Source organism: Anguilla anguilla, chromosome 4 (genome assembly GCF_013347855.1).
Source record: "Anguilla anguilla isolate fAngAng1 chromosome 4, fAngAng1.pri, whole genome shotgun sequence".
Lineage (NCBI taxonomy): Eukaryota > Metazoa > Chordata > Actinopteri > Anguilliformes > Anguillidae > Anguilla > Anguilla anguilla.
Genome location: NC_049204.1, coordinates 65,836,851 through 65,856,121, shown reverse-complemented (window position 1 = coordinate 65,856,121; position 19,271 = coordinate 65,836,851). Strand labels below are relative to the sequence as shown.

Sequence of the window (19,271 nt, the reverse complement as noted above, 5' to 3'; positions counted from 1 at the left end):
GAGAGGAAGATAGACTAATGAATTGGCCCTCTCAGAGAAACTGTGATTTTTATTGATGGGACACCCTCTTTGCTGAGCTATAATAAGTTTGTCTTTTTTTTTTTTTTTACGTCGCTGAAATATACTGAGGGAGAGAAAAATTACTGTTGACCTTTTTTTGTTTCAGTGAGGTTCTCCAAGGAAGATGGGAAGGCTCTGCATTTTTTTTATTCCTTTTTTTAAACCCTCCTCTCATTTCCTCCCTCCCTCCCTCCCTCTCCCTCTCCCTCCCTCACTCTCACTTTTAAAAAAGAATTGAAATATTGATCTTAATTAGACTCTGCAGAGCTCAGCAGGTCTGGCTGAGATTTAGACGTGCGTCCGTGTGCGCCTGTCTCCCGCTCTTTATGTCCTCTGCGTTTGGGGGGGGGGGGGGGGGGGGGGGGGCGTGGGCGTGGTAATCCTGATATCACCATCTTTTCACAAAAAAAAAAAAGCCACCCCAGATTACCCCCCCCCCCCGCGAATCCCAGAAGGGTGCTGCAGCAGGGGTGCGTTTAAAAGCTGCATTAGTCAGAACGCGGGCACATTTGCAACACAACAGACTGCTGTCTGGGGTGAGACAGTACGGCAAAAACCGGATCAAGCATTTAAGGTGTGAGATCGCAAACGTGTGATCAGAATGATCTTGACTGAACATTCCAGCGCTGATGTCACAATCACTGCCGGTAATCAAAAGCAACGGAGTTCTAGAACACCGACGTAGAATTTACACTTGATAATGCCTACTCTTCAAAGGGTTAATGTCCTCCTTGAATGTTTGTGTGTTCAGGATCACACTCTGCTCCTCCTGTGCAGCCAACACTGCAGTTTATACCTGTGAATTCCTCTGATGCACAGATACCTGCTCCACACAGACACCTGCTCCACACAGACACCTGCTCCACACAGACACCTGCTCCACACCGACACCTGCTCCACACTGATACCTGCTCCACACTGACACCTGCTCCACACTGATACCTGCTCCACACTGACACCTGCTCCACACTGACACCTGCTCCACACCGACACCTGCTCCACACTGACACCTGCTCCATGTAGACACCTGCTCCACACTAACACCTGCTCCACACTGACACCTGCTCCACACTGACACCTGCTCCACACTGACACCTGCTCCACACAGACACCTGCTGCACACAGACACCTGCTCCACACAGATACCTGCTCCACAACGACACCTGCTCCACACTGATACCTGCTCCACACTGACACCTGCTCCACACTGATACCTGCTCCACACTAACACCTGCTGCACACAGATACCTGCTCCACACAGATACCTGCTGCACAGACACCTGCTCCCCACCGACACCTGCTCCACACAGATACCTGCTCCACAGACACCTGCTGCACACAGACACCTGCTCCACACAGATACCTGCTGCACAGACACCTGCTGCACACTGACACCTGCTCCACACTGATACCTGCTCCACACTGACACCTGCTCCACACGGACACCTGCTCCACACAGATACCTGCTCCACAGACACCTGCTGCACACAGACACCTGCTCCACGTAGACACCTGCTCCACACAGACACCTGCTCCACGTAGACACCTGCTCCACACAGACACCTGCTCCACACCGACACCTGCTCCACGTAGACACCTGCTCCACACAGACACCTGCTCCACGTAGACACCTGCTGCACACAGATACCTGCTCCACACAGATACCTGCTGCACACAGATACCTGCTCCCCTTTCATCTCACTGCCTCAAGACCTGTGAGATAACAGGAGTAAACCGTTAGTTCTTTAAAAAAAAAATGTAAACACAGAGATGTAATTTGAAAAGGTGAGTTCTGAGATGTTCCGCCACTATCAGCAGTATCAACAGTTCGGCAGTGGAGCTGTTTTGGTGGTGTGGGGGAGTTTGGCAGTGGGAGCTGTTTTGGCTGTGTGGGGGAGTTTGGCAGTGGAGCTGTTTTGGTGGTGTGGGGGAGTTTGGCAGTGGGAGCTGTTTTGGCTGTGTGGGGGAGTTTGGCAGTGGAGCTGTTTTGGCAGTGTGGTGAAGTTCGGCAGGTCAGCTCTGGGGTAATTCTGGCAGATCACAGATGTCCTGGGACAGCCCCAACAACACCACCAACCCCTCCCCCCCCCCAGCTGCTCAGAGAAACAGGCTGCTCTTTCCCAGAATGCCTTAGCGTTACATTACATTACATTACAGGCATTAGGCAGCGACTTACACAACTTTTTACACAGCATTTATACAGCTGGATATACACTGAGGCAATGCAGGTTAAGTACCTTGCTCAAGGGTACGATGGCAGTGTCCCTACCCAGGAACTGAACCTGTCACCTTTAGGTTACAAGACCAGTTAGTTAAACACCGCCCCCCCCCCCCCCACACAAACAGAACCCTGATCTGCAGAAGGAGGTGGTTTCCTGTCAAGACTATGAGAAAAATCCTTCTAGCGCTTTCTAGTACAGCAGCACCCCGCCCACTTATACCTGGAACAAACTGCTGCACACACGAGTTTTACTGCAACCTATGTAACAAAAATAAATTAAAAAAAGTAGTATATACATCCGAAAGCAAAAATAGCTACTAACTTCCTCCGTCTAAGTGTTTTTCAGTGTGTATTCACATCTTGAAAATAAATAAATTTCAATGTTCTTGTCTTGTATTCCATTTCCTAAAATCACCCCCCCCCTTCCCTCCCCCCCCCATGGCACATTTAGCAGTGGGTGACGTCATTCCAAAAATGTGCATGCTCGTATGTCACCCCTCTCCCGAGGGGGGGGGGGCACATTTGTCTGCCCTGTCACCACCGTCTCACACACACCGCCGTGGTCTGATCCGCTGGAGGCGGGGCTTATCCAGCCGCTATCTTCGCCATCTTCGTCATCTCCATCAGCGCCAGCGGCTAGCTCGCGTTCCACAGACGCACACGACCCACAGCTTCACACAGCGACGACTACGCACAAAAGCTTTTTTAAAAAATGAAATTTATTCAAGAGCACATAAAACTTCACCAAGCCCTTCTATACAAATACCGCTTCGAATGTGGGGGCGTGGGTGGGTGGGGTGGGGTGGGGTGGGGAGGACGTGTGGTAATAGTGCATGCGGAAGCATTCAGAGCTAAAGTGCGTGTGTGTGTGTGTGTGTGTGTGTGAGTGTGTGCGTGTGTGTGTGTATGTGTGTGTGCGTGTGTGTGTGTGTGTGTGTGTGTGTGTGTGTGTGTGTGTGTGTGTGAGAGTGTGTGTGTGTGTGTGTGTGTGTGTGTGTGTGTGTGACAGGCGACTGCTGAAATGAACCTAGGTGTGGTTCTGATGGGACGTCATGTGAAACAGAACACAGGGGTGCAATCCGCCGCGTTGGCGGTTCCGGAGGCGTTCGGGCCGGACCCCCCCCCACCCCCCGACCCAGCAGGACGTCCCGCGGCTCCAGCGCTGCCGGGGGGTGTTCTCAGAAACGCGGCTTGATGAGGAGCTTCTTCTCTGAAACACAGAGCACAGAGAGCGGAGATTCCGCCTCTCAGCACCACAGTGACGACGATGACGACGGCGGCGACGACGACACCGGGCAAAGATCCCCCACGCCGAGGACAAGATACTCAGCTCCCGCGTGCCGGCTGCCCCCCCGCCCCCCCGCCCCCCCGCCCCCCCCCCCCAGCCTCTCAGCTGCAGGTTTCTGTGTGGCTGCAGTCGCTCACGGCATGAATCTTTCATAAGGTGCATCGGATTAGAGTGCTTCTGAGCACGTGCGTGAGGAGCGCACGCAGCTGGCAGGCACATGTTGGTCGAGCGCGTGCACACTGCGCAGCTGGTGCGCGTGTCGTGGAGACAATTAAAGCCCTCCCCGTTCAGGAGGCCCACTGTGACAAGGCGCTCGTTAATACACGCGGCACGGAGAGAACGCACAACACATCGGAACTGAGTATTCACACTGTTGTGAACACTCTGCGTTCCACGTCTAAACCACACACTTAGCACATTCCACATTGATCCAGCCATGCACGTGCTCTTCCAGTTCCCGCTGAATCAGCTCTTAAGGAAAACGTCTTCATCTAACCGCTGAAGAACAAACAGACAACACACACACACACACACAAACGTGATCACTTAGAAACGATCCCTTAAGTGGACACAGTCTTTCACCCGCATGTGCTGAAGCAGCCGCGTGCGCGTCCTGGCGCCCCCCCCCCCCCCCCCACCGCGTGCGCGTCCTGGCGCATCGCCGCGAACCCTCCGGCGACTCACAAACAGGCGTGACAGCTGTTACGCATGTCGCCACGACAACTGCACCTGCCCATAACCACATCCACCACATGAGCTAATAATACTAATAATAATAATAATGATGAACAGTAAGAAAAACAGCAATAAAAGCAACAACAACAACAACAGCAACAGCAACGACAACAGGTGCATAAAACCAACAACACTTTGGAACAGAGCTGGTTTTATGACATGAGTTCGGCAGAAGGGAGGGACTGGAGGGGTTGGGTTGAGCTCTTCAGTAAAGAGGGCGGGATTAATCCCGTTAGGGACGGGGTAGCACAGAATTTTTCATGATTTTTAAAACTGATTTTTACCCGCTACGCGCCTCAGCACTCTGCGGTCCTGTTCTGTGAGGTGGTGTGGTCTACTGCATCGCGGCTGAGCTGTTGTTGCTCCTATACGTTTCCACTTCACAGTAACAGCACAGACAGTTGACCGAGAAAGCTCTAGCAGGGCAGACATTTGACAAATTTGACAAAATCTGATGCACCTGTAAGGAAAGGGTGTGGCTGAAATTTCCAAAACCACTAATTAGAAGGGGTGTCCACATACTTTTGGAAATGTATTGTATATGTATATATATATATACACACACACACGCGCACACCTATGCACAGACACAGAAATGCACACGCACATACACACTCTCTTCTCCTCCTCCATGATGAGATGGAGGAGGAGAGGAGAGGAAGGGTTAAGGTGGGTAATGAGCCAGCGGAAAGTGGGACTGGGCTGTGCCAGTTTATCGAGTTGCATGTCACGGTGGGGTGGGGAGGGGGGGGGGGGGGTTTGGAACGCCATCCCTCACGGGGGGGGGTGAGGGGGTTGGAGGGGGGGGGGGCAGGTGCTCTAATCTCCTATCCGTCACACTGTCAACGGACAGCCCAGCTGTGCCCCTCCTTCACAGTAATCCTAAATATTACCGTCCTCCCTAATGATTATTACCAGCGTCACTCACACTCACAGGCACCCCCCGGCCCCCGCTACAAAAAACAAACACAGCCACAAACAGCAAAACAAGCAGCGGGTGCTCCATCACAGCTGCCAGTACAGCCGTAACGCTGCCAACAGGAGCCATTACAGCCGTACCGCTGCCAACAGGAGCCATTACAGCCGTACCGCTGCCAACAGGAGCCATTACAGCCGTACCGCTGCCAACAGGAGCCATTACAGCCGTAACGCTGGCAACAGGAGCCATTACAGCCGTACCGCTGCCAACAGGAGCCATTACAGCCGCACCGCTGCCAACAGGAGCCATTACAGCCGTACCGCTGCCAACAGGAGCCATTACAGCCGTACCGCTGCCAACAGGAGCCATTACAGCCGTATCGCTGCCAACAGGAGCCATTACAGCCGTACCGCTGCCAACAGGAGCCATTACAGCCGTAACGCTGCCTACAGGAGCCATTACAGCTGTAACGCTGGCAACAGGAGCCATTACAGCCGTACCGCTACCAACAGGAGCCATTACAGCCGTAACGCTGGCAACAGGAGCCATTACAGCCGTAACGCTACCAACAGGAGCCATTACAGCCGTACCGCTACCAACAAGAGCCATTACAGCCGTACCGCTGCCAACAGGAGCCATTACAGCCGTATCGCTGCCAACAGGAGCCATTACAGCCGTATCGCTACCAACAGGAGCCATTACAGCCGTACCGCTGCCAACAGGAGCCATTACAGCCGTAACGCTGCCTACAGGAGCCATTACAGCTATAACGCTGGCAACAGGAGCCATTACAGCCGTACCGCTACCAACAGGAGCCATTACAGCCGTAACGCTGGCAACAGGAGCCATTACAGCCGTAACGCTACCAACAGGAGCCATTACAGCCGTACCGCTACCAACAGGAGCCATTACAGCCGTACCGCTGCCAACAGGAGCCATTACAGCCGTATCGCTGCCTACAGGAGCCATTACAGCCGTATCGCTACCAACAGGAGCCATTACAGCCGTATCGCTGCCTACAGGAGCCATTACAGCCCGGTAGCAATAAAAATAACGTCCCTCCCCCTCGTTACCAACTGGAGCCGCTTTTCACAGAGGAAGCAGGGAGGACGGAGGTCTAAATGACCCGTGACGCCATGCAGCTGACCTGTGACCTCTGACCCCGGAGCAGTGGGCGTGTCCGCCTCCTCCTCTTCCTCGGCCGGTTCCGGGGAGCTGGGCAGGGAGATGAAGGACGGCAGCTTCTCGGGGCCCGAGGAGGCCGGCTCTTCAGCCGCAGGCTCCGCCCCCTCCGGCCTGGGGAGGCGTTTCAGAGAAAGAGACATGAAAACGCATCGATCGCGCCCAGCGGCGTCAACGCAAAAACACGCCGCACCTCGCCAGTAACTGATTCATGCATGAATAGATCAACCAATCAAAAATGGTTGCAGAAGAGGGAACGCTGAAGCAAAAGGAGCTTCGCAGTGAAGCCAGCGTCTCGGCTGACGCCGTGCGAAGTCCTGGTGTGTGGTCGGGCCGTTCAGGGTGGGGCCGGGGGTGGGGTCAGGGGCGGGGTTTAGGCGGGCCCTCACCTGGGCGGGGCCCCCTCGGTGCGGGCGCGTTTGGGCGGGGCCGGCGGCTGGCTGGATTTGGCGCGTTTGAGTCGCTGGCGGTGCTGCAGTTTACACTTGGAGCCGCGGGGGCAGGACCCCGTACTGGAGAAATCTGGACACAGCAGGGTGTGCTTCTGCTTACACTGCACAGGAAACAGGAAACAGGAAACAGAGTCAGCAATCACACACACTCTGCTTACACTGCACAGGAAACAGGAAACAGGAAACAGAGTCAGCAATCACACACACTCTGCTTACACTGCACAGGAAACAGGAAACAGAGTCAGCAATCACACACACTCTGCTTACACTGCACAGGAAACAGGAAACAGAGTCAGCAATCACACACACTCTGCTTACACTGCACAGGAAACAGGAAACAGAGTCAGCAATCACACACACTCTGCTTACACTGCACAGGAAACAGTCAGCAATCACACACACACACTGTTACACACACACACACCTCACACACACACACACACACTGACTACACAGCACAGGAAACAGAGTCAGCAATCACACACACTCTGCTTACACTGCACAGGAAACAGTCAGCAATCACACACACACACTGTTACACACACACACACCTCACACACACACACACACACTGACTACACAGCACAGGAAACAGTGTCAGCAATCACACACACACACACACACACTGACTGCACAGCACAGGAAACAGTGTCAGCAATCACACACACACAACTCACACACGCACGCACGCACATCTGCACTGACGCATACACTGATGTCTGCGTAATTGGGGTGTTCCAGTGAGTGCGCACATCTACATATCCATGTCCACTGTCCCGTGTGTGTGTGTGTGTGTGTGTGTGTGCGAGAGAGAGAGAGTGAAAGGAGAGAGTGTGAGAGAGCCAGAGAGACCTGCCCGTACACATCACTCGAATGCATTCGGTGGTCTTCGAAACCTAAAGCGAGCTCTGCAGTGTTTCCTTGACAGCAGATTTGATATTCTGCGATACTTAACCATAGCAATATTTACAGCTGAAAAAAAGAAGAGAATATCAGCAAGGATCGGTTTGTAGCTTTCAAAGTGTTTTACGGTGATGCAACGCATATCCTCCTGCATTCAAGTTGAACTGCGATCGGCAGACATAATATAAAGATAAAAGATGATTATAATTATTATTTTTTAAATGTTCAACTGTCAGATTAACTGGGAACTAACGGAACTCTACGTCATTCATTTGTGACGCAATAAATAATAATAATCCAGAAGAAGGTTCAAAAAACTGCTCCTGTGCACATGCACGGCAAAAAACCAGTTAAGGGTGTTCAACACATTTCCGATACTTGCTCCATATATATTTTTATATTAAAACCCGTTTTCGCAAACCGCTGATAGCGTAGATCTGACGGTTTTTAAAGACACAGAAAGGGCTTTTCCAAAGCGGGGTTTCAATGCTGATGTGTGTGCAGCCTAAGAGAGAGCGAGAGCGAGAGAGAGAGAGAGAAAGAGTGTTATATCTGTGTGAATTAGTGACTTCATTCTTCAGGAGACTCAATCCTTCCCACCTGTCATCTAATTATACCCACTATGGGGCGGGGGCAGGTGGGGGGGAGGTGGGGTGAGGGGGGGGTGGGGTAGGGCAGGGGTCCTGAAATAGAGAGGGGGGAAGGAGTGGGGGGGGGGGGAAGGGGTGTATCATGTTCCAGGGAACAGCACAGCCCCCCCCCCCCCCCCCCAATCGTGCAACACCCCGTCCCGCAGCGGAGAACACCAGGGGCTCCCATCAGCCAGTGCGGCCGCGGGGGGCCACGTCAGGAGAGCACATCAATCTATCCGCAGAGCCCCTCGCGCTTCCGTCCGCTTCAGCTCCAGGAGCCGCCTCCCGTGCTCCCATTCGCCAGGGCTCCTTCCAGCTGCGTAACCACGGCTACGGGCCACGCCCCCCTCCCACGCTGGGAGGCCGCTGGCCCGTCTCCATCGGAAACCACGGCGACAGGACAAAAGGACACCGTTTGCTTCAGCTCTGACTGAAAGGAGCGGCCATCGCTACACGGATGCCCGCGAGAACGCAAGCTGCAGCGCTCCCATCGTCGTTTTTTAAATTCTTTTTTTTTTTCAACACCTGTCCGACCAATCGCGGCCGTGCACAGGCAGGAAACTGTGCGTTGATTGACAGGTGCTGCACAGGGACGACGTGTTGTCCGAACGGCACAAACGTTCCGCATCGCGAGCATCAGGATCACTGACGCCCACTTTGACCCGCAGGACACGGGCACAGACTGCAGCGCTGTGTGACAGGGGTCAGGATCACTGACGCCCCACAGGACACGGGCACAGACTGCAGCGCTGTGTGATAGGGGTCAGGATCACTGACGCCCCGGTGAGCACGGGCACAGACTGCAGCGCTGTGTGACAGGGGTCAGGATCACTGACGCCCCACAGGACACGGGCACAGACTGCAGCGCTGTGTGATAGGGGTCAGGATCACTGACGCCCCGGTGAGCACGGGCACAGACTGCAGCGCTGTGTGACAGGGGTCAGGATCACTGACGCCCCACAGGACACGGGCACAGACTGCAGCGCTGTGAGATAGTGGTCAGGATCACTGACGCCCCATAGAGCACGGGCACAGACTGCAGCGCTGTGTGACAGGGGTCAGGATCACGGGCACAGACTGCAGCGCTGTGTGGTAAGGGTCAGGCACAAGAGCATTAGTGAGGTTTGGGCGCTGGTGTTGGGCGAGAAGTGGCTCGTAGTCGGCATTCCAGTGCATCCCAAAGGAGCTTGGATGGGGTTGAGGTCCGGGCTCTGTGCAGGCCAGTCAAGTTCTTCCACACCAAACTCAGCAAACCATTCCTTTATGGACCTTGCTTTGTGCACGAGGGCATTGTAATGTTGAGACAGGAAAGGGTCTTCCCCAAACTGTTACCACAAAGTTGGACGCGCACAATTCTCTAGAATTGAATTGTATGCTGTGGCATTAAGATTTCCCTTCACAGGAACTAGGGGGCCTAGCCCAAACCACGAAAAAGAGCCCCAGACCATCATTCGTCCTCCACCACCCTTGGCACTCTGCGTTTGGGCAGGTAGAGTTCTCTCAGCATTCGCCAGACCCGGATTCGTCCGAGCGCCAGACGGCGAAGCGTGATTCATCGCTCCGGAGAACGAGTTTCCACCGCTCCAGAGTCCAGTGGCGCTGTGCTTTACACCACCGCTCCAGAGTCCAGTGGCGCTGTGCTTTACACCACTGCTCCAGAGTCCAGTGGCGCTGTGCTTTACACCACTGCTCCAGAGTCCAGCGGCGCTGTGCTTTACACCGCTGCTCCAGAGTCCAGCGGCGCTGTGCTTTACACCGCTGCTCCAGAGTCCAGTGGCGCTGTGCTTTACACCGCTGCTCCAGAGTCCAGTGGCGCTGTGCTTTACACCGCTGCTCCAGAGTCCAGTGGCGCTGTGCTTTACACCACTGCTCCAGAGTCCAGCGGCGCTGTGCTTTACACCGCTGCTCCAGAGTCCAGTGGCGCTGTGCTTTACACCGCTGCTCCAGAGTCCAGTGGCGCTGTGCTTTACACCGCTGCTCCAGAGTCCAGTGGCGCTGTGCTTTACACCGCTGCTCCAGAGTCCAGCGGCGCTGTGCTTTACACCGCTGCTCCAGAGTCCAGTGGCGCTGTGCTTTACACCGCTGCTCCAGAGTCCAGTGGCGCTGTGTTTTACGCCGCTGCTCCAGAGTCCAGTGGCGCTGTGCTTTACACCGCTGCTCCAGAGTCCAGTGGCACTGTGCTTTACACCGCTGCTCCAGAGTCCAGTGGCGCTGTGCTTTACACCGCTGCTCCAGAGTCCAGTGGCGCTGTGCTTTACACCGCTGCTCCAGAGTCCAGCGGCGCTGTGCTTTACACCGCTGCTCCAGAGTCCAGCGGCGCTGTGCTTTACACCACTGCTCCAGAGTCCAGCGGCGCTGTGCTTTACACCACTGCTCCAGAGTCCAGCGGCACTGTGCTTTACACCGCTGCTCCAGAGTCCAGTGGCGCTGTGCTTTACACCGCTGCTCCAGAGTCCAGTGGCGCTGTGCTTTACACCGCTGCTCCAGAGTCCAGTGGCACTGTGCTTTACACCGCTGCTCCAGAGTCCAGTGGCACTGTGCTTTACACCGCTGCTCCAGAGTCCAGTGCCGCTGTGCTTTACACCGCTGCTCCAGAGTCCAGTGGCGCTGTGCTTTACACCGCTGCTCCAGAGTCCAGTGGCACTGTGCTTTACACCACTGCTCCAGAGTCCAGTGGCGCTGTGCTTTACACCACTGCTCCAGAGTCCAGTGGCACTGTGCTTTACACCGCTGCTCCAGAGTCCAGTGGCACTGTGCTTTACACCACTGCTCCAGAGTCCAGTGGCGCTGTGCTTTACACCAGTGCTCCAGAGTCCAGTGGCGCTGTGCTTTACACCACTGCTCCAGAGTCCAGTGGCACTGTGCTTTACACCACTGCTCCAGAGTCCAGCGGCGCTGTGCTTTACACCGCTGCTCCAGAGTCCAGCGGCGCTGTGCTTTACACCACTGCTCCAGAGTCCAGTGGCGCTGTGCTTTACACCACTGCTCCAGAGTCCAGTGGCGCTGTGCTTTACACCACTGCTCCAGAGTCCAGTGGCGCTGTGCTTTACACCGCTGCTCCAGAGTCCAGTGGCGCTGTGCTTTACACCACTCCAGCCGACGCTTGGCATTGCGTGTGGTGATCTTAGGTTTGATCTCGGCAATGGAATCCCATTTCTCGAGGCTTCCGACGAACGGTTCTGGTGCCGACGTTGCTTCCGGAGGCCGTCTGGAACTCTGTAGTGAGTGTTGCATCTGAGGGCAGATGATTTCCACGCGCTACGCGCCTCAGCACTCTGCGGTCCCGTTCTGCGAGCTCGTGTGGCCTACCGCGTCATGGCTGAGCTGCTGTTGCACTTATACATTTCCACTTCACAGTCACAGCACTTACAGCTGACTGGGGCAGCTCTAGCAGGGCAGACATTTGACAGACTGGCTTGTTAGAAAGGTGGCATCCTATGACAGTGCCACGCTGAAAGTCACTGAGCTCTTCAGTACGACCCATTTTACTGCCAATGTTTGTCAATGGATATTGCCTGGCTGTATGCTTGATTTCATGCACCTGTTAGCAATGGGTGTGGCTGAGGTAGCCAAACTCAATAATTAGAAAGGGCGTCCACATACTTTTGGCTATGTAGTGTACCTTCCGCAAATGCAGTATGCTGCAGTACACATAAATAAACAATATTATTCAGATCAGAAATAATACTGCAATTCCTCAAAATATATGAGCAAAAATACAAATAATTGCCACTTTTTAATACACATTTGAAGTGCACTGCGAGGAAATATATTCACCAGTATCATTTCTAAAAATAAAATAAAAGTCCAAATTTTACAACATATTGCAGGATGTTTCATTTCTGTAAGGGATTCTCAGGACAGCATTAAATATCACACAAGGGAGGGGGGGAATCTCCCACAATGCAATGCAGGAGCAGTGGGGCCCTCAGCAATTGCCCCATAGGGTACACACACACATATTAACACACACACACACACACTCACGCATACCCATATAAACACACATACACACAAACACACCCATGCACACACCCACTCACCCACCCAAATACACACCAACACACAAACACACCCATCATACCACACACACACACACACACACCCACACACATCAAACCACACACACCCACACACATCAAACCCCACACACACACACACACACACACACACTCAAACTCACACGCACACACACACACACACACGCACACACGCGCACAAAGGGAGCGGATGAAACGTCTTCATACGAGACCAAGTTAACAATTTTCCACTTGATTTGAGGAGCGGTGGGAACTCCCTGGGGCCTATTAGGGCCGCGCGTCTGGGCCAGCGAGAGTCAGCAGTTTGCACATCACCCGGAGAGGAGCGGGAGTTAACCCCTCAGCGCCCGCCTCCCCGCGCCTCCCGCGCCTCCCCGCGCCGCCCCGGGCCCGAGCCGCTCCATCAGCACTTTCCCCCCGATATATAATTACAGGCTGCTATCCATCACAGCGCCACCGCGGCTTCACTGCCACCGCGACGGAGAAAAAAAAAAAAAAAACGGAAAAAACGAGACTAAGCACTTTCGCTAATAGAATAAATATTAATATCTCTTGTTTTATACAGGCTCATTTTCCACCGGAATATTTAAATATTCCCTGACAGAGAGGAGAGAATGCAACTTAGGAAAACAAAGGCACTGGGTGGGTGGGTGAGAGAGAGAGAGAGACAGGGAGGGAGAGGGGAGAGAGAGAAGAGGAGAGTGAGAGAGATAAAGAGAAAGGAGAAATGATACAGAGAGAAAGAGGGAAAATGAAAGAGAAGGAAATACATAATAATTCTATAAGAAAATGTGTTTAGAAATGACAGGAACGGGTAAGACAGGCTGAACTCATCAAACACTGGCATGGAGGAAAGGAAAGCTCATCTCTTACACACGCACCGTTTGAATACATACCGCCTTGTGTTTTTAACGCTGTGGGAATCGGCCGTACAATTCCGCCTTCGGCCTCACGGAAAACGGGAATTCCATTCCCTCTAAAAACAGAATCTTCACTTTGCCAGGGCCCGGTTCAGTCAGTGCAGCTCCAGCAAAGCCTGGTTTCGCTTGTCGACCTTGATCTGTGGGTCACAGCGGATCCAGGTTTGGCTTGAGCAGAACTGTCAGAACTGGGCCCTGGCAAAGTGAAGATTCTGTTTTTAGAGGGAATGGAATCCCCGTTTTCCCCATAAAGCAAAGCGTAAAGCACACTTCCGGATTTGAATAGAGGCAAGGCAACCACATTCTACAGCCAACTCATTATTATAATAATCATTACAATCAGCAGCATCTATCCCACGGCTCGCAAGCGCACACACACACACAAACACAAACACACACACACACACACACACACACACACATACGAACACACACACGTACATAAACGAAGGAAGAAGCATTAAACAGAAACCTTAAATATACAATAAATATAGGTGAACAGGGCTGATATCCAGAGTAAAGACAAAGCTCCTGAAATAGTAAGCTGGGGGCCTTATTTAAAGTGCTGGAGGCGCTGAGCGTTTAAGGCCCCTAAACCCAGCGAGATAAGGCCTGAAACACAGCGCCGGCGGCGGAATGACCCGACTCATTAAACACGGTCCGGTCTCGAGCTGTCCCCGGGACTCCGCCGTGAATCAGAACAGGGCGAACAGCGAGGCCCCGCAGAGAGAGAGAGAGAGAGAGAGAGAGGGGGAGAGAAAGAGAGAGAGAGGGAGAGAGAGAGGGGGAGCGAAAGAGGGAGAGAGAGGGAGAGAGAAAGAGAGAGAGAGGGAGGGGGGGGAGAGAGAGAGAGAGAGGGGGGGGGGGGGGGCGCTCGCCGAGAACCCGCCGGTCTCCATCACCGCCCCGGCACGTAGGCGCCGATCGCCTGTCACATTGCTTCATTGCCAGCGGTTACCGTTTCCATGGGTGACATGAGCACAAGGACGCATAACGCAGAGAACTGGCCATTTAGTCCACCTGAGGCTTCCTGGCCATTTAGTCCATCTGAGGCGTGCTATTCACCCATAGTCTGGAGCGCGGGGGGTGGCAATCTTTTTCCAAAAAATTGTGGGCGCAGGTTTTTGTTCTAGCCCAGCACTGATACCCCTGACTCTACTGAAGGGGCCGACTGAAGACCACGAGGTCGTAGAGCCAGGATGAAACAAAAACCTGTGTGGGACGTTTTCGTACCTTCTCGCCCCTGGGGCAGTAGCCGCGGAGGAAGTCCTGGCAGACGGCGGCGGAGCGGGACACGTAGACGTGGCTGTAGGGGCAGCTGCTGCTGCTGCAGATCCCCCTCAGGAAGTAGGAGCACACCGGCATCTGAGGGGGGGGGCACAGACGGGCGGGGCACATAGGGGAGGGGACACAGACGGGCGGGGCACAGAGGTGGTGAGACACAGGGGGGCGGGGCAGAGAGGGGGTGGGACACAGAGGATTAGTATTCAGCACACAATTCGCAGTTTGCAGGTTCAAATCCAGCAGCACCCGGCCCATTGTTAGACATGTGGAAGTTGTCCGTTCAGCATATTTACACTGAACGGCACAAGTGTCAGTCAAACGCTGCAGAATTCCAGCAGCACATACAGCTTAAATATTACCTCAGACGTTCATGCAAATGGCCCCCGAGCTGTGCAACCAATTAATCAATTAAGCAAACTTAACTGATGATTCGATGGGGGATGGCATAACTGGGAGGGGGGGGGGGGCGCTGGGTGGTGACAGGTGGGGGCGGAGCAGAGCCCATGATACACCCCCATAATCCAGCTGAAAACAGCGAGAATGTCTACCTGTGTAATTGGGAGTTCCTGAGGGGGAGGCGTGGGGGAGACGGGAGAGAGAGAGGGGGGAGAGAGAGAGAGCAGGAAGAAGGAAAAGAGTGAGCGATAGAGAGGTGGGTGGGGGGGGGGGGGGGGGTGGGCTGGGGTACGTCCTGACCCTTGTAGGGGGCTGTTTTATTTGGTTGCACATTACACCTATAATTACACCTATCACCAAATCTGTATTTAAATCCTGTTAATTGCAGTAGAATTCTTTTTTAAATACAGGAGCGCAATTAAGGGCACCTCGCCAAATATCCCCCCACCCCCCAAACCCCCCTACCCCAGCCCCAGCCCTACCCCCACCTGCACCACCTGCTCCAAGTATAAATAAGGGCAGGACCACAGAACATGGGGGGGGAATCTGACCCCCCGAAGCGGAGTACCGCGTCGTAGAGGATCGTATCGCTGCTGCCTAATTATCTGTTACAGAAATATTTACCCAGGCACTCGCTTCAACAGATAGGATGATGTGTTTATGTGCCTGGAGCGCGGGGGCCCGCCAGAGCCAGCGGCGGGGGCGGGGTCTGGTTTCCAGTATGGGGGGGTTTGGAGAGGGGGGGTTTGGGGGGGGGGGGGGGGGGGCACTAATCAGTCCTCTGCAGCAGCCCTGCAGGCTGCCAGCCCAAACTCACATGCCAGGCTTAAACTGGGGCCACTGGAGGAAGGGGGGGGGGCAGGCCAGCTGGCATCAGCTCAGCAAGCGCAGGGACGGGGACGGGGACGGGGGGGCGGGGGGGGGGGGGCAAAACCTGTGCCGAACCGCCAAACACAAGAGCCAAATTGACAAATTTCCATCCTTCATTGTTTCTTCTTCCTTCACTTGTGTCTATTTCCTAATTTTAATTTCACACAATAACACGCTTTAATTCTGCTGAGCGGCTGTAAGAGCTCTGCGTTAGAGAGCAAGGGCGCCGCAGCCAGAGCGTTCTCTGAGGGCCGTGGCCAAAGGCAGAAATCTAAGAGGGATCCGGGCCGGGGTCCAGTGCAGGGATGTGGATTTGGGCAGGCAGAAGGTTGTGTTACCCACCCCTCCCCCCCCCCCCCCCCCCACGCCCCCATGCCCTTACATGCACATACGCTCAGCTGCGCCAGGGTGCTGTCCCACATACAGCCCCCCACCCCCTGAGCACTGCCAGAAGGCTGTCGGGATGTCAAGGTCGCCAGGAATGTGCAACCCGACCCCCGCCCCCCCCCCCCAGCCGAAACGTAGGCCCAGCGTCACACGCAGAGTCCTAAAGCTGACTCCCACGTCAGCTCACATACTGAGCGAATATAATCAGCCTCTTCAGAAAGCCATAAGTGGAGAAACAGCAATGCCAACACCACTACTGTGCTGCTAATTCACACACACATTCAAACACACACACACACGTGCACACACTCATACACACACACACTGACACACACAGACACACACACACACACTCACACTCACACACACACTGACACACAGACACACAGACACACACACACACACAGACACACACTCTCACCTTCTCCTTGGACAGCTTGTGTGAGAAAGGGCAGGAGCCGTCCGTCTGCTTGCAGGTGCCTCTGAGGAACCTGGAGAATCAGGAGTTACAGTCCAGCCAGGTGTAGGTACAGGTGTATGTCCAGGTGTATGTACAGGTACAGGTGTATGTCCAGGTGCGGGTGTATGTGAAGGTGTAGGTACAGGTGAGGGTGTATGTGCAGGTGTAGGTGCAGGTGAGGGTGTATGTGCAGGTGTAGGGGCAGGTGAGGGTGTATGTGCAGGTGTAGGTGCAGGTGAGGGTGTATGTGAAGTTGTAGGTGCAGGTGAGGGTGTATGTGCAGGTGTAGGTGAGGGTGTATGTGAAGGTGTAGGTGCAGGTGCAGGTGAGGGTGTATGTGAAGGTGTAGGTGCAGGTGTGGGTGTATGTGCAGGTGCAGGAGGTGTATGTGTAGATGTAAGTGTAGGTGCAGGAGGTGTAGGTCTATATTTTAAGTGTAGGTGCACATGCAGGAGTTGAAGATTTAGGTGTAGGTACAGGTGCAGGAGATGTAGGTGTTAATTTAGGTGGAGGTGTACGTGTAGATTTAGGTGTAGGTGTGAATTTAGGTGGAGGTGTACGTGTAGATTTAGGTGCAGGAGGTGTAGGTGTGAATTTAGGTGTAGGTGCAGGAGCAGATTTAGGTTCAGGTGCAAGTGTTGGTTTGAGGCAGGTGTAGGACGAGGTATAGGTGCAAGTGCAGGTGTGGGAGCAGGTATAAGTGCTGGAGTTGGTACAGGTGTAAGTGTAGATGCAGGTGTAGTTATAGGTGTAGACGCAGGTGTAAGTGTAGATGCAGGTATAGTTATAGGTGTAGATGCAGATGTAGTTATAGGTGTAGATGCAGGTGTATTTATAGGTGTAGATGCAGGTGTAAGTGTAGATGCAGGTGTAGTTATAGGTGTAGATGCAGGTGTAAGTGTAGATGCAGGTGAAGTTATAGGTATAGATGCAGGTGTAAGTGTAGATGCAGGTGTAGTTATAGGTGTAGATGCAGGTGTAGTTATAGGTGTAGATGCAGGTGTAGTTATAGGTGTAGATGCAGGTGTAAGTGTAGATGCAGGTGTAGTTATAGGTGTAGATGCAGGTGTAAGTGTACATGCAGGTGTAGTTATAGGTGTAGATGCGGGTGTAGTTACAGGTGTAGATGCAGGTGTAGTTATAGGTGTAGATGCAGGCGTAAGTGTAGATGCAGGTGTAGTTATAGGTGTAGATGCAGGCGTAAGTGTAGATGCAGGTGTAGTTATAGGTGTAGATGCAGGTGTAAGTGTAGATGCAGGTGTAGTTATAGGTGTAGATGCAGGTGTAAGTGTAGATGCAGGTGTAGTTATAGGTGTAGATGCAGATGTAGTTATAGGTGTAGATGCAGGTGTAGTTATAGGTGTAGATGCAGGTGTAAGTGTAGATGCAGGTGTAGTTATAGGTGTAGATGCAGGTGTAAGTGTAGATGCAGGTGTAGTTATAGGTGTAGATGCAGGTGTAAGTGTAGATGCAGGTGTAGTTATAGGTGTAGATGCAGGTGTAAGTGTAGATGCAGGTGTAGTTATAGGTGTAGATGCAGGTGTAAGTGTAGATGCAGGTGTAGTTATAGGTGTAGATGCAGGTGCAAGTGTAGATGCAGGTGTAGTTATAGGTGTAGATGCAGGTGTAAGTGTAGATGCAGGTGTAGTTATAGGTGTAGATGCAGGTGTAAGTGTAGATGCAGGTGTAGTTATAGGTGTAGATGCAGGTGTAAGTGTAGATGCAGGTGTAGTTATAGGTGTAGATGCAGGTGTAGTTATAGGTGTAGATGCAGGTGTAAGTGTAGATGCAGGTGTAGTTATAGGTGTAGATGCAGGTGTAAGTGTAGATGCAGGTGTAGTTATAGGTGTAGATGCAGGTGTAAGTGTAGATGCAGGTGTAGTTATAGGTGTAGATGCAGGTGTAAGTGTAGATGCAGGTGTAGTTATAGGTGTAGATGCAGGTGTAAGTGTAGATGCAGGTGTAGTTATAGGTGTAGATGCAGGTGCAAGTGTAGATGCAGGTGTAGTTATAGGTGTAGATGCAGGTGTAAGTGTAGATGCAGGTGTAGTTATAGGTGTAGATGCAGGTGTAAGTGTAGATGCAGGTGTAGTTATAGGTGTAGATGCAGGTGTAAGTGTAGATGCAGGTGTAGTTATAGGTGTAGATGCAGGTGTAGTTATAGGTGTAGATGCAGGTGTAAGTGTAGATGCAGGTGTAGTTATAGGTGTAGATGCAGGTGTAAGTGTAGATGCAGGTGTAGTTATAGGTGTAGATGCAGGTGTAAGTGTAGATGCAGGTGTAGTTATAGGTGTAGATGCAGGTGTAGTTATAGGTGTAGATGCAGGTGTAAGTGTAGATGCAGGTGTAGTTATAGGTGTAGATGCAGGTGTAAGTGTAGATGTAGGTGTAGTTATAGGTGTAGATGCAGGTGTAAGTGTACATGCAGGTGCAGTTATAGGTGTAGATGCAGGTGTAGTTATAGGTGTAGATGCAGGTGTAGTTACAGGTGTAGATGCAGGTGTAAGTGTAGATGCAGGGTA

At 53.0% G+C, this 19,271-nt stretch overlaps 3 protein-coding genes and 1 long non-coding RNA gene across 4 annotated transcripts in view; 3 read left to right on the top strand and 1 right to left on the bottom strand.

The window, feature by feature from the left end:
- The window catches only part of LOC118225974 (E3 ubiquitin/ISG15 ligase TRIM25-like), a 487,938-nt gene that overhangs the window by 349,003 nt on the left and 119,664 nt on the right, over positions 1–19,271 (top strand). The window lies entirely within an intron of this gene.
- On the bottom strand, positions 2,980–16,783 carry zc3h3 (zinc finger CCCH-type containing 3). Its single transcript, XM_035415287.1, has 5 exons — positions 16,711–16,783; positions 14,586–14,717; positions 6,795–6,958; positions 6,371–6,519; positions 2,980–3,491 (listed from the first exon to the last, which is right to left on the bottom strand). Exons 2-5 carry the CDS (start codon positions 14,715–14,717, stop codon positions 3,460–3,462), a joined length of 477 nt encoding a protein of 158 aa, XP_035271178.1. The 5' UTR covers positions 16,711–16,783; the 3' UTR covers positions 2,980–3,459.
- On the top strand, positions 17,607–18,182 carry LOC118226056. The gene is made up of 3 exons (XR_004764951.1): positions 17,607–17,641; positions 17,924–18,085; positions 18,152–18,182. It is a non-coding gene; the product is annotated as an uncharacterized LOC118226056 (long non-coding RNA).
- Positions 19,262–19,271, top strand: part of cyldl (cylindromatosis (turban tumor syndrome), like) — a 4,947-nt gene continuing 4,937 nt past the window's right edge. The window contains exon 1 of the mRNA XM_035413146.1: positions 19,262–19,268. Within this exon, the coding sequence (XP_035269037.1) occupies positions 19,262–19,268 (7 nt within the window). The remainder of the gene's footprint in view (positions 19,269–19,271) is intronic.

What these genes read in the sequence shown, in the direction of transcription:
- zc3h3 (XM_035415287.1), bottom strand. Translation starts at nt 14,717, where the DNA reads ATGCCGGTGTGCTCCTACTTCCTGAGGGGGATCTGCAGCAGCAGCAGC. An exon ending in ACTGCCCCAGGGGCGAGAAG is followed by an intron (nt 6,959 to 14,585) that starts GTACGAAAACGT and finishes TTTCCTGTGCAG; the next exon opens with TGTAAGCAGAAGCACACCCT. An exon ending in TCCGGGGTCAGAGGTCACAG is followed by an intron (nt 3,492 to 6,370) that starts GTCAGCTGCATG and finishes TCTGTGTTTCAG; the next exon opens with AGAAGAAGCTCCTCATCAAG.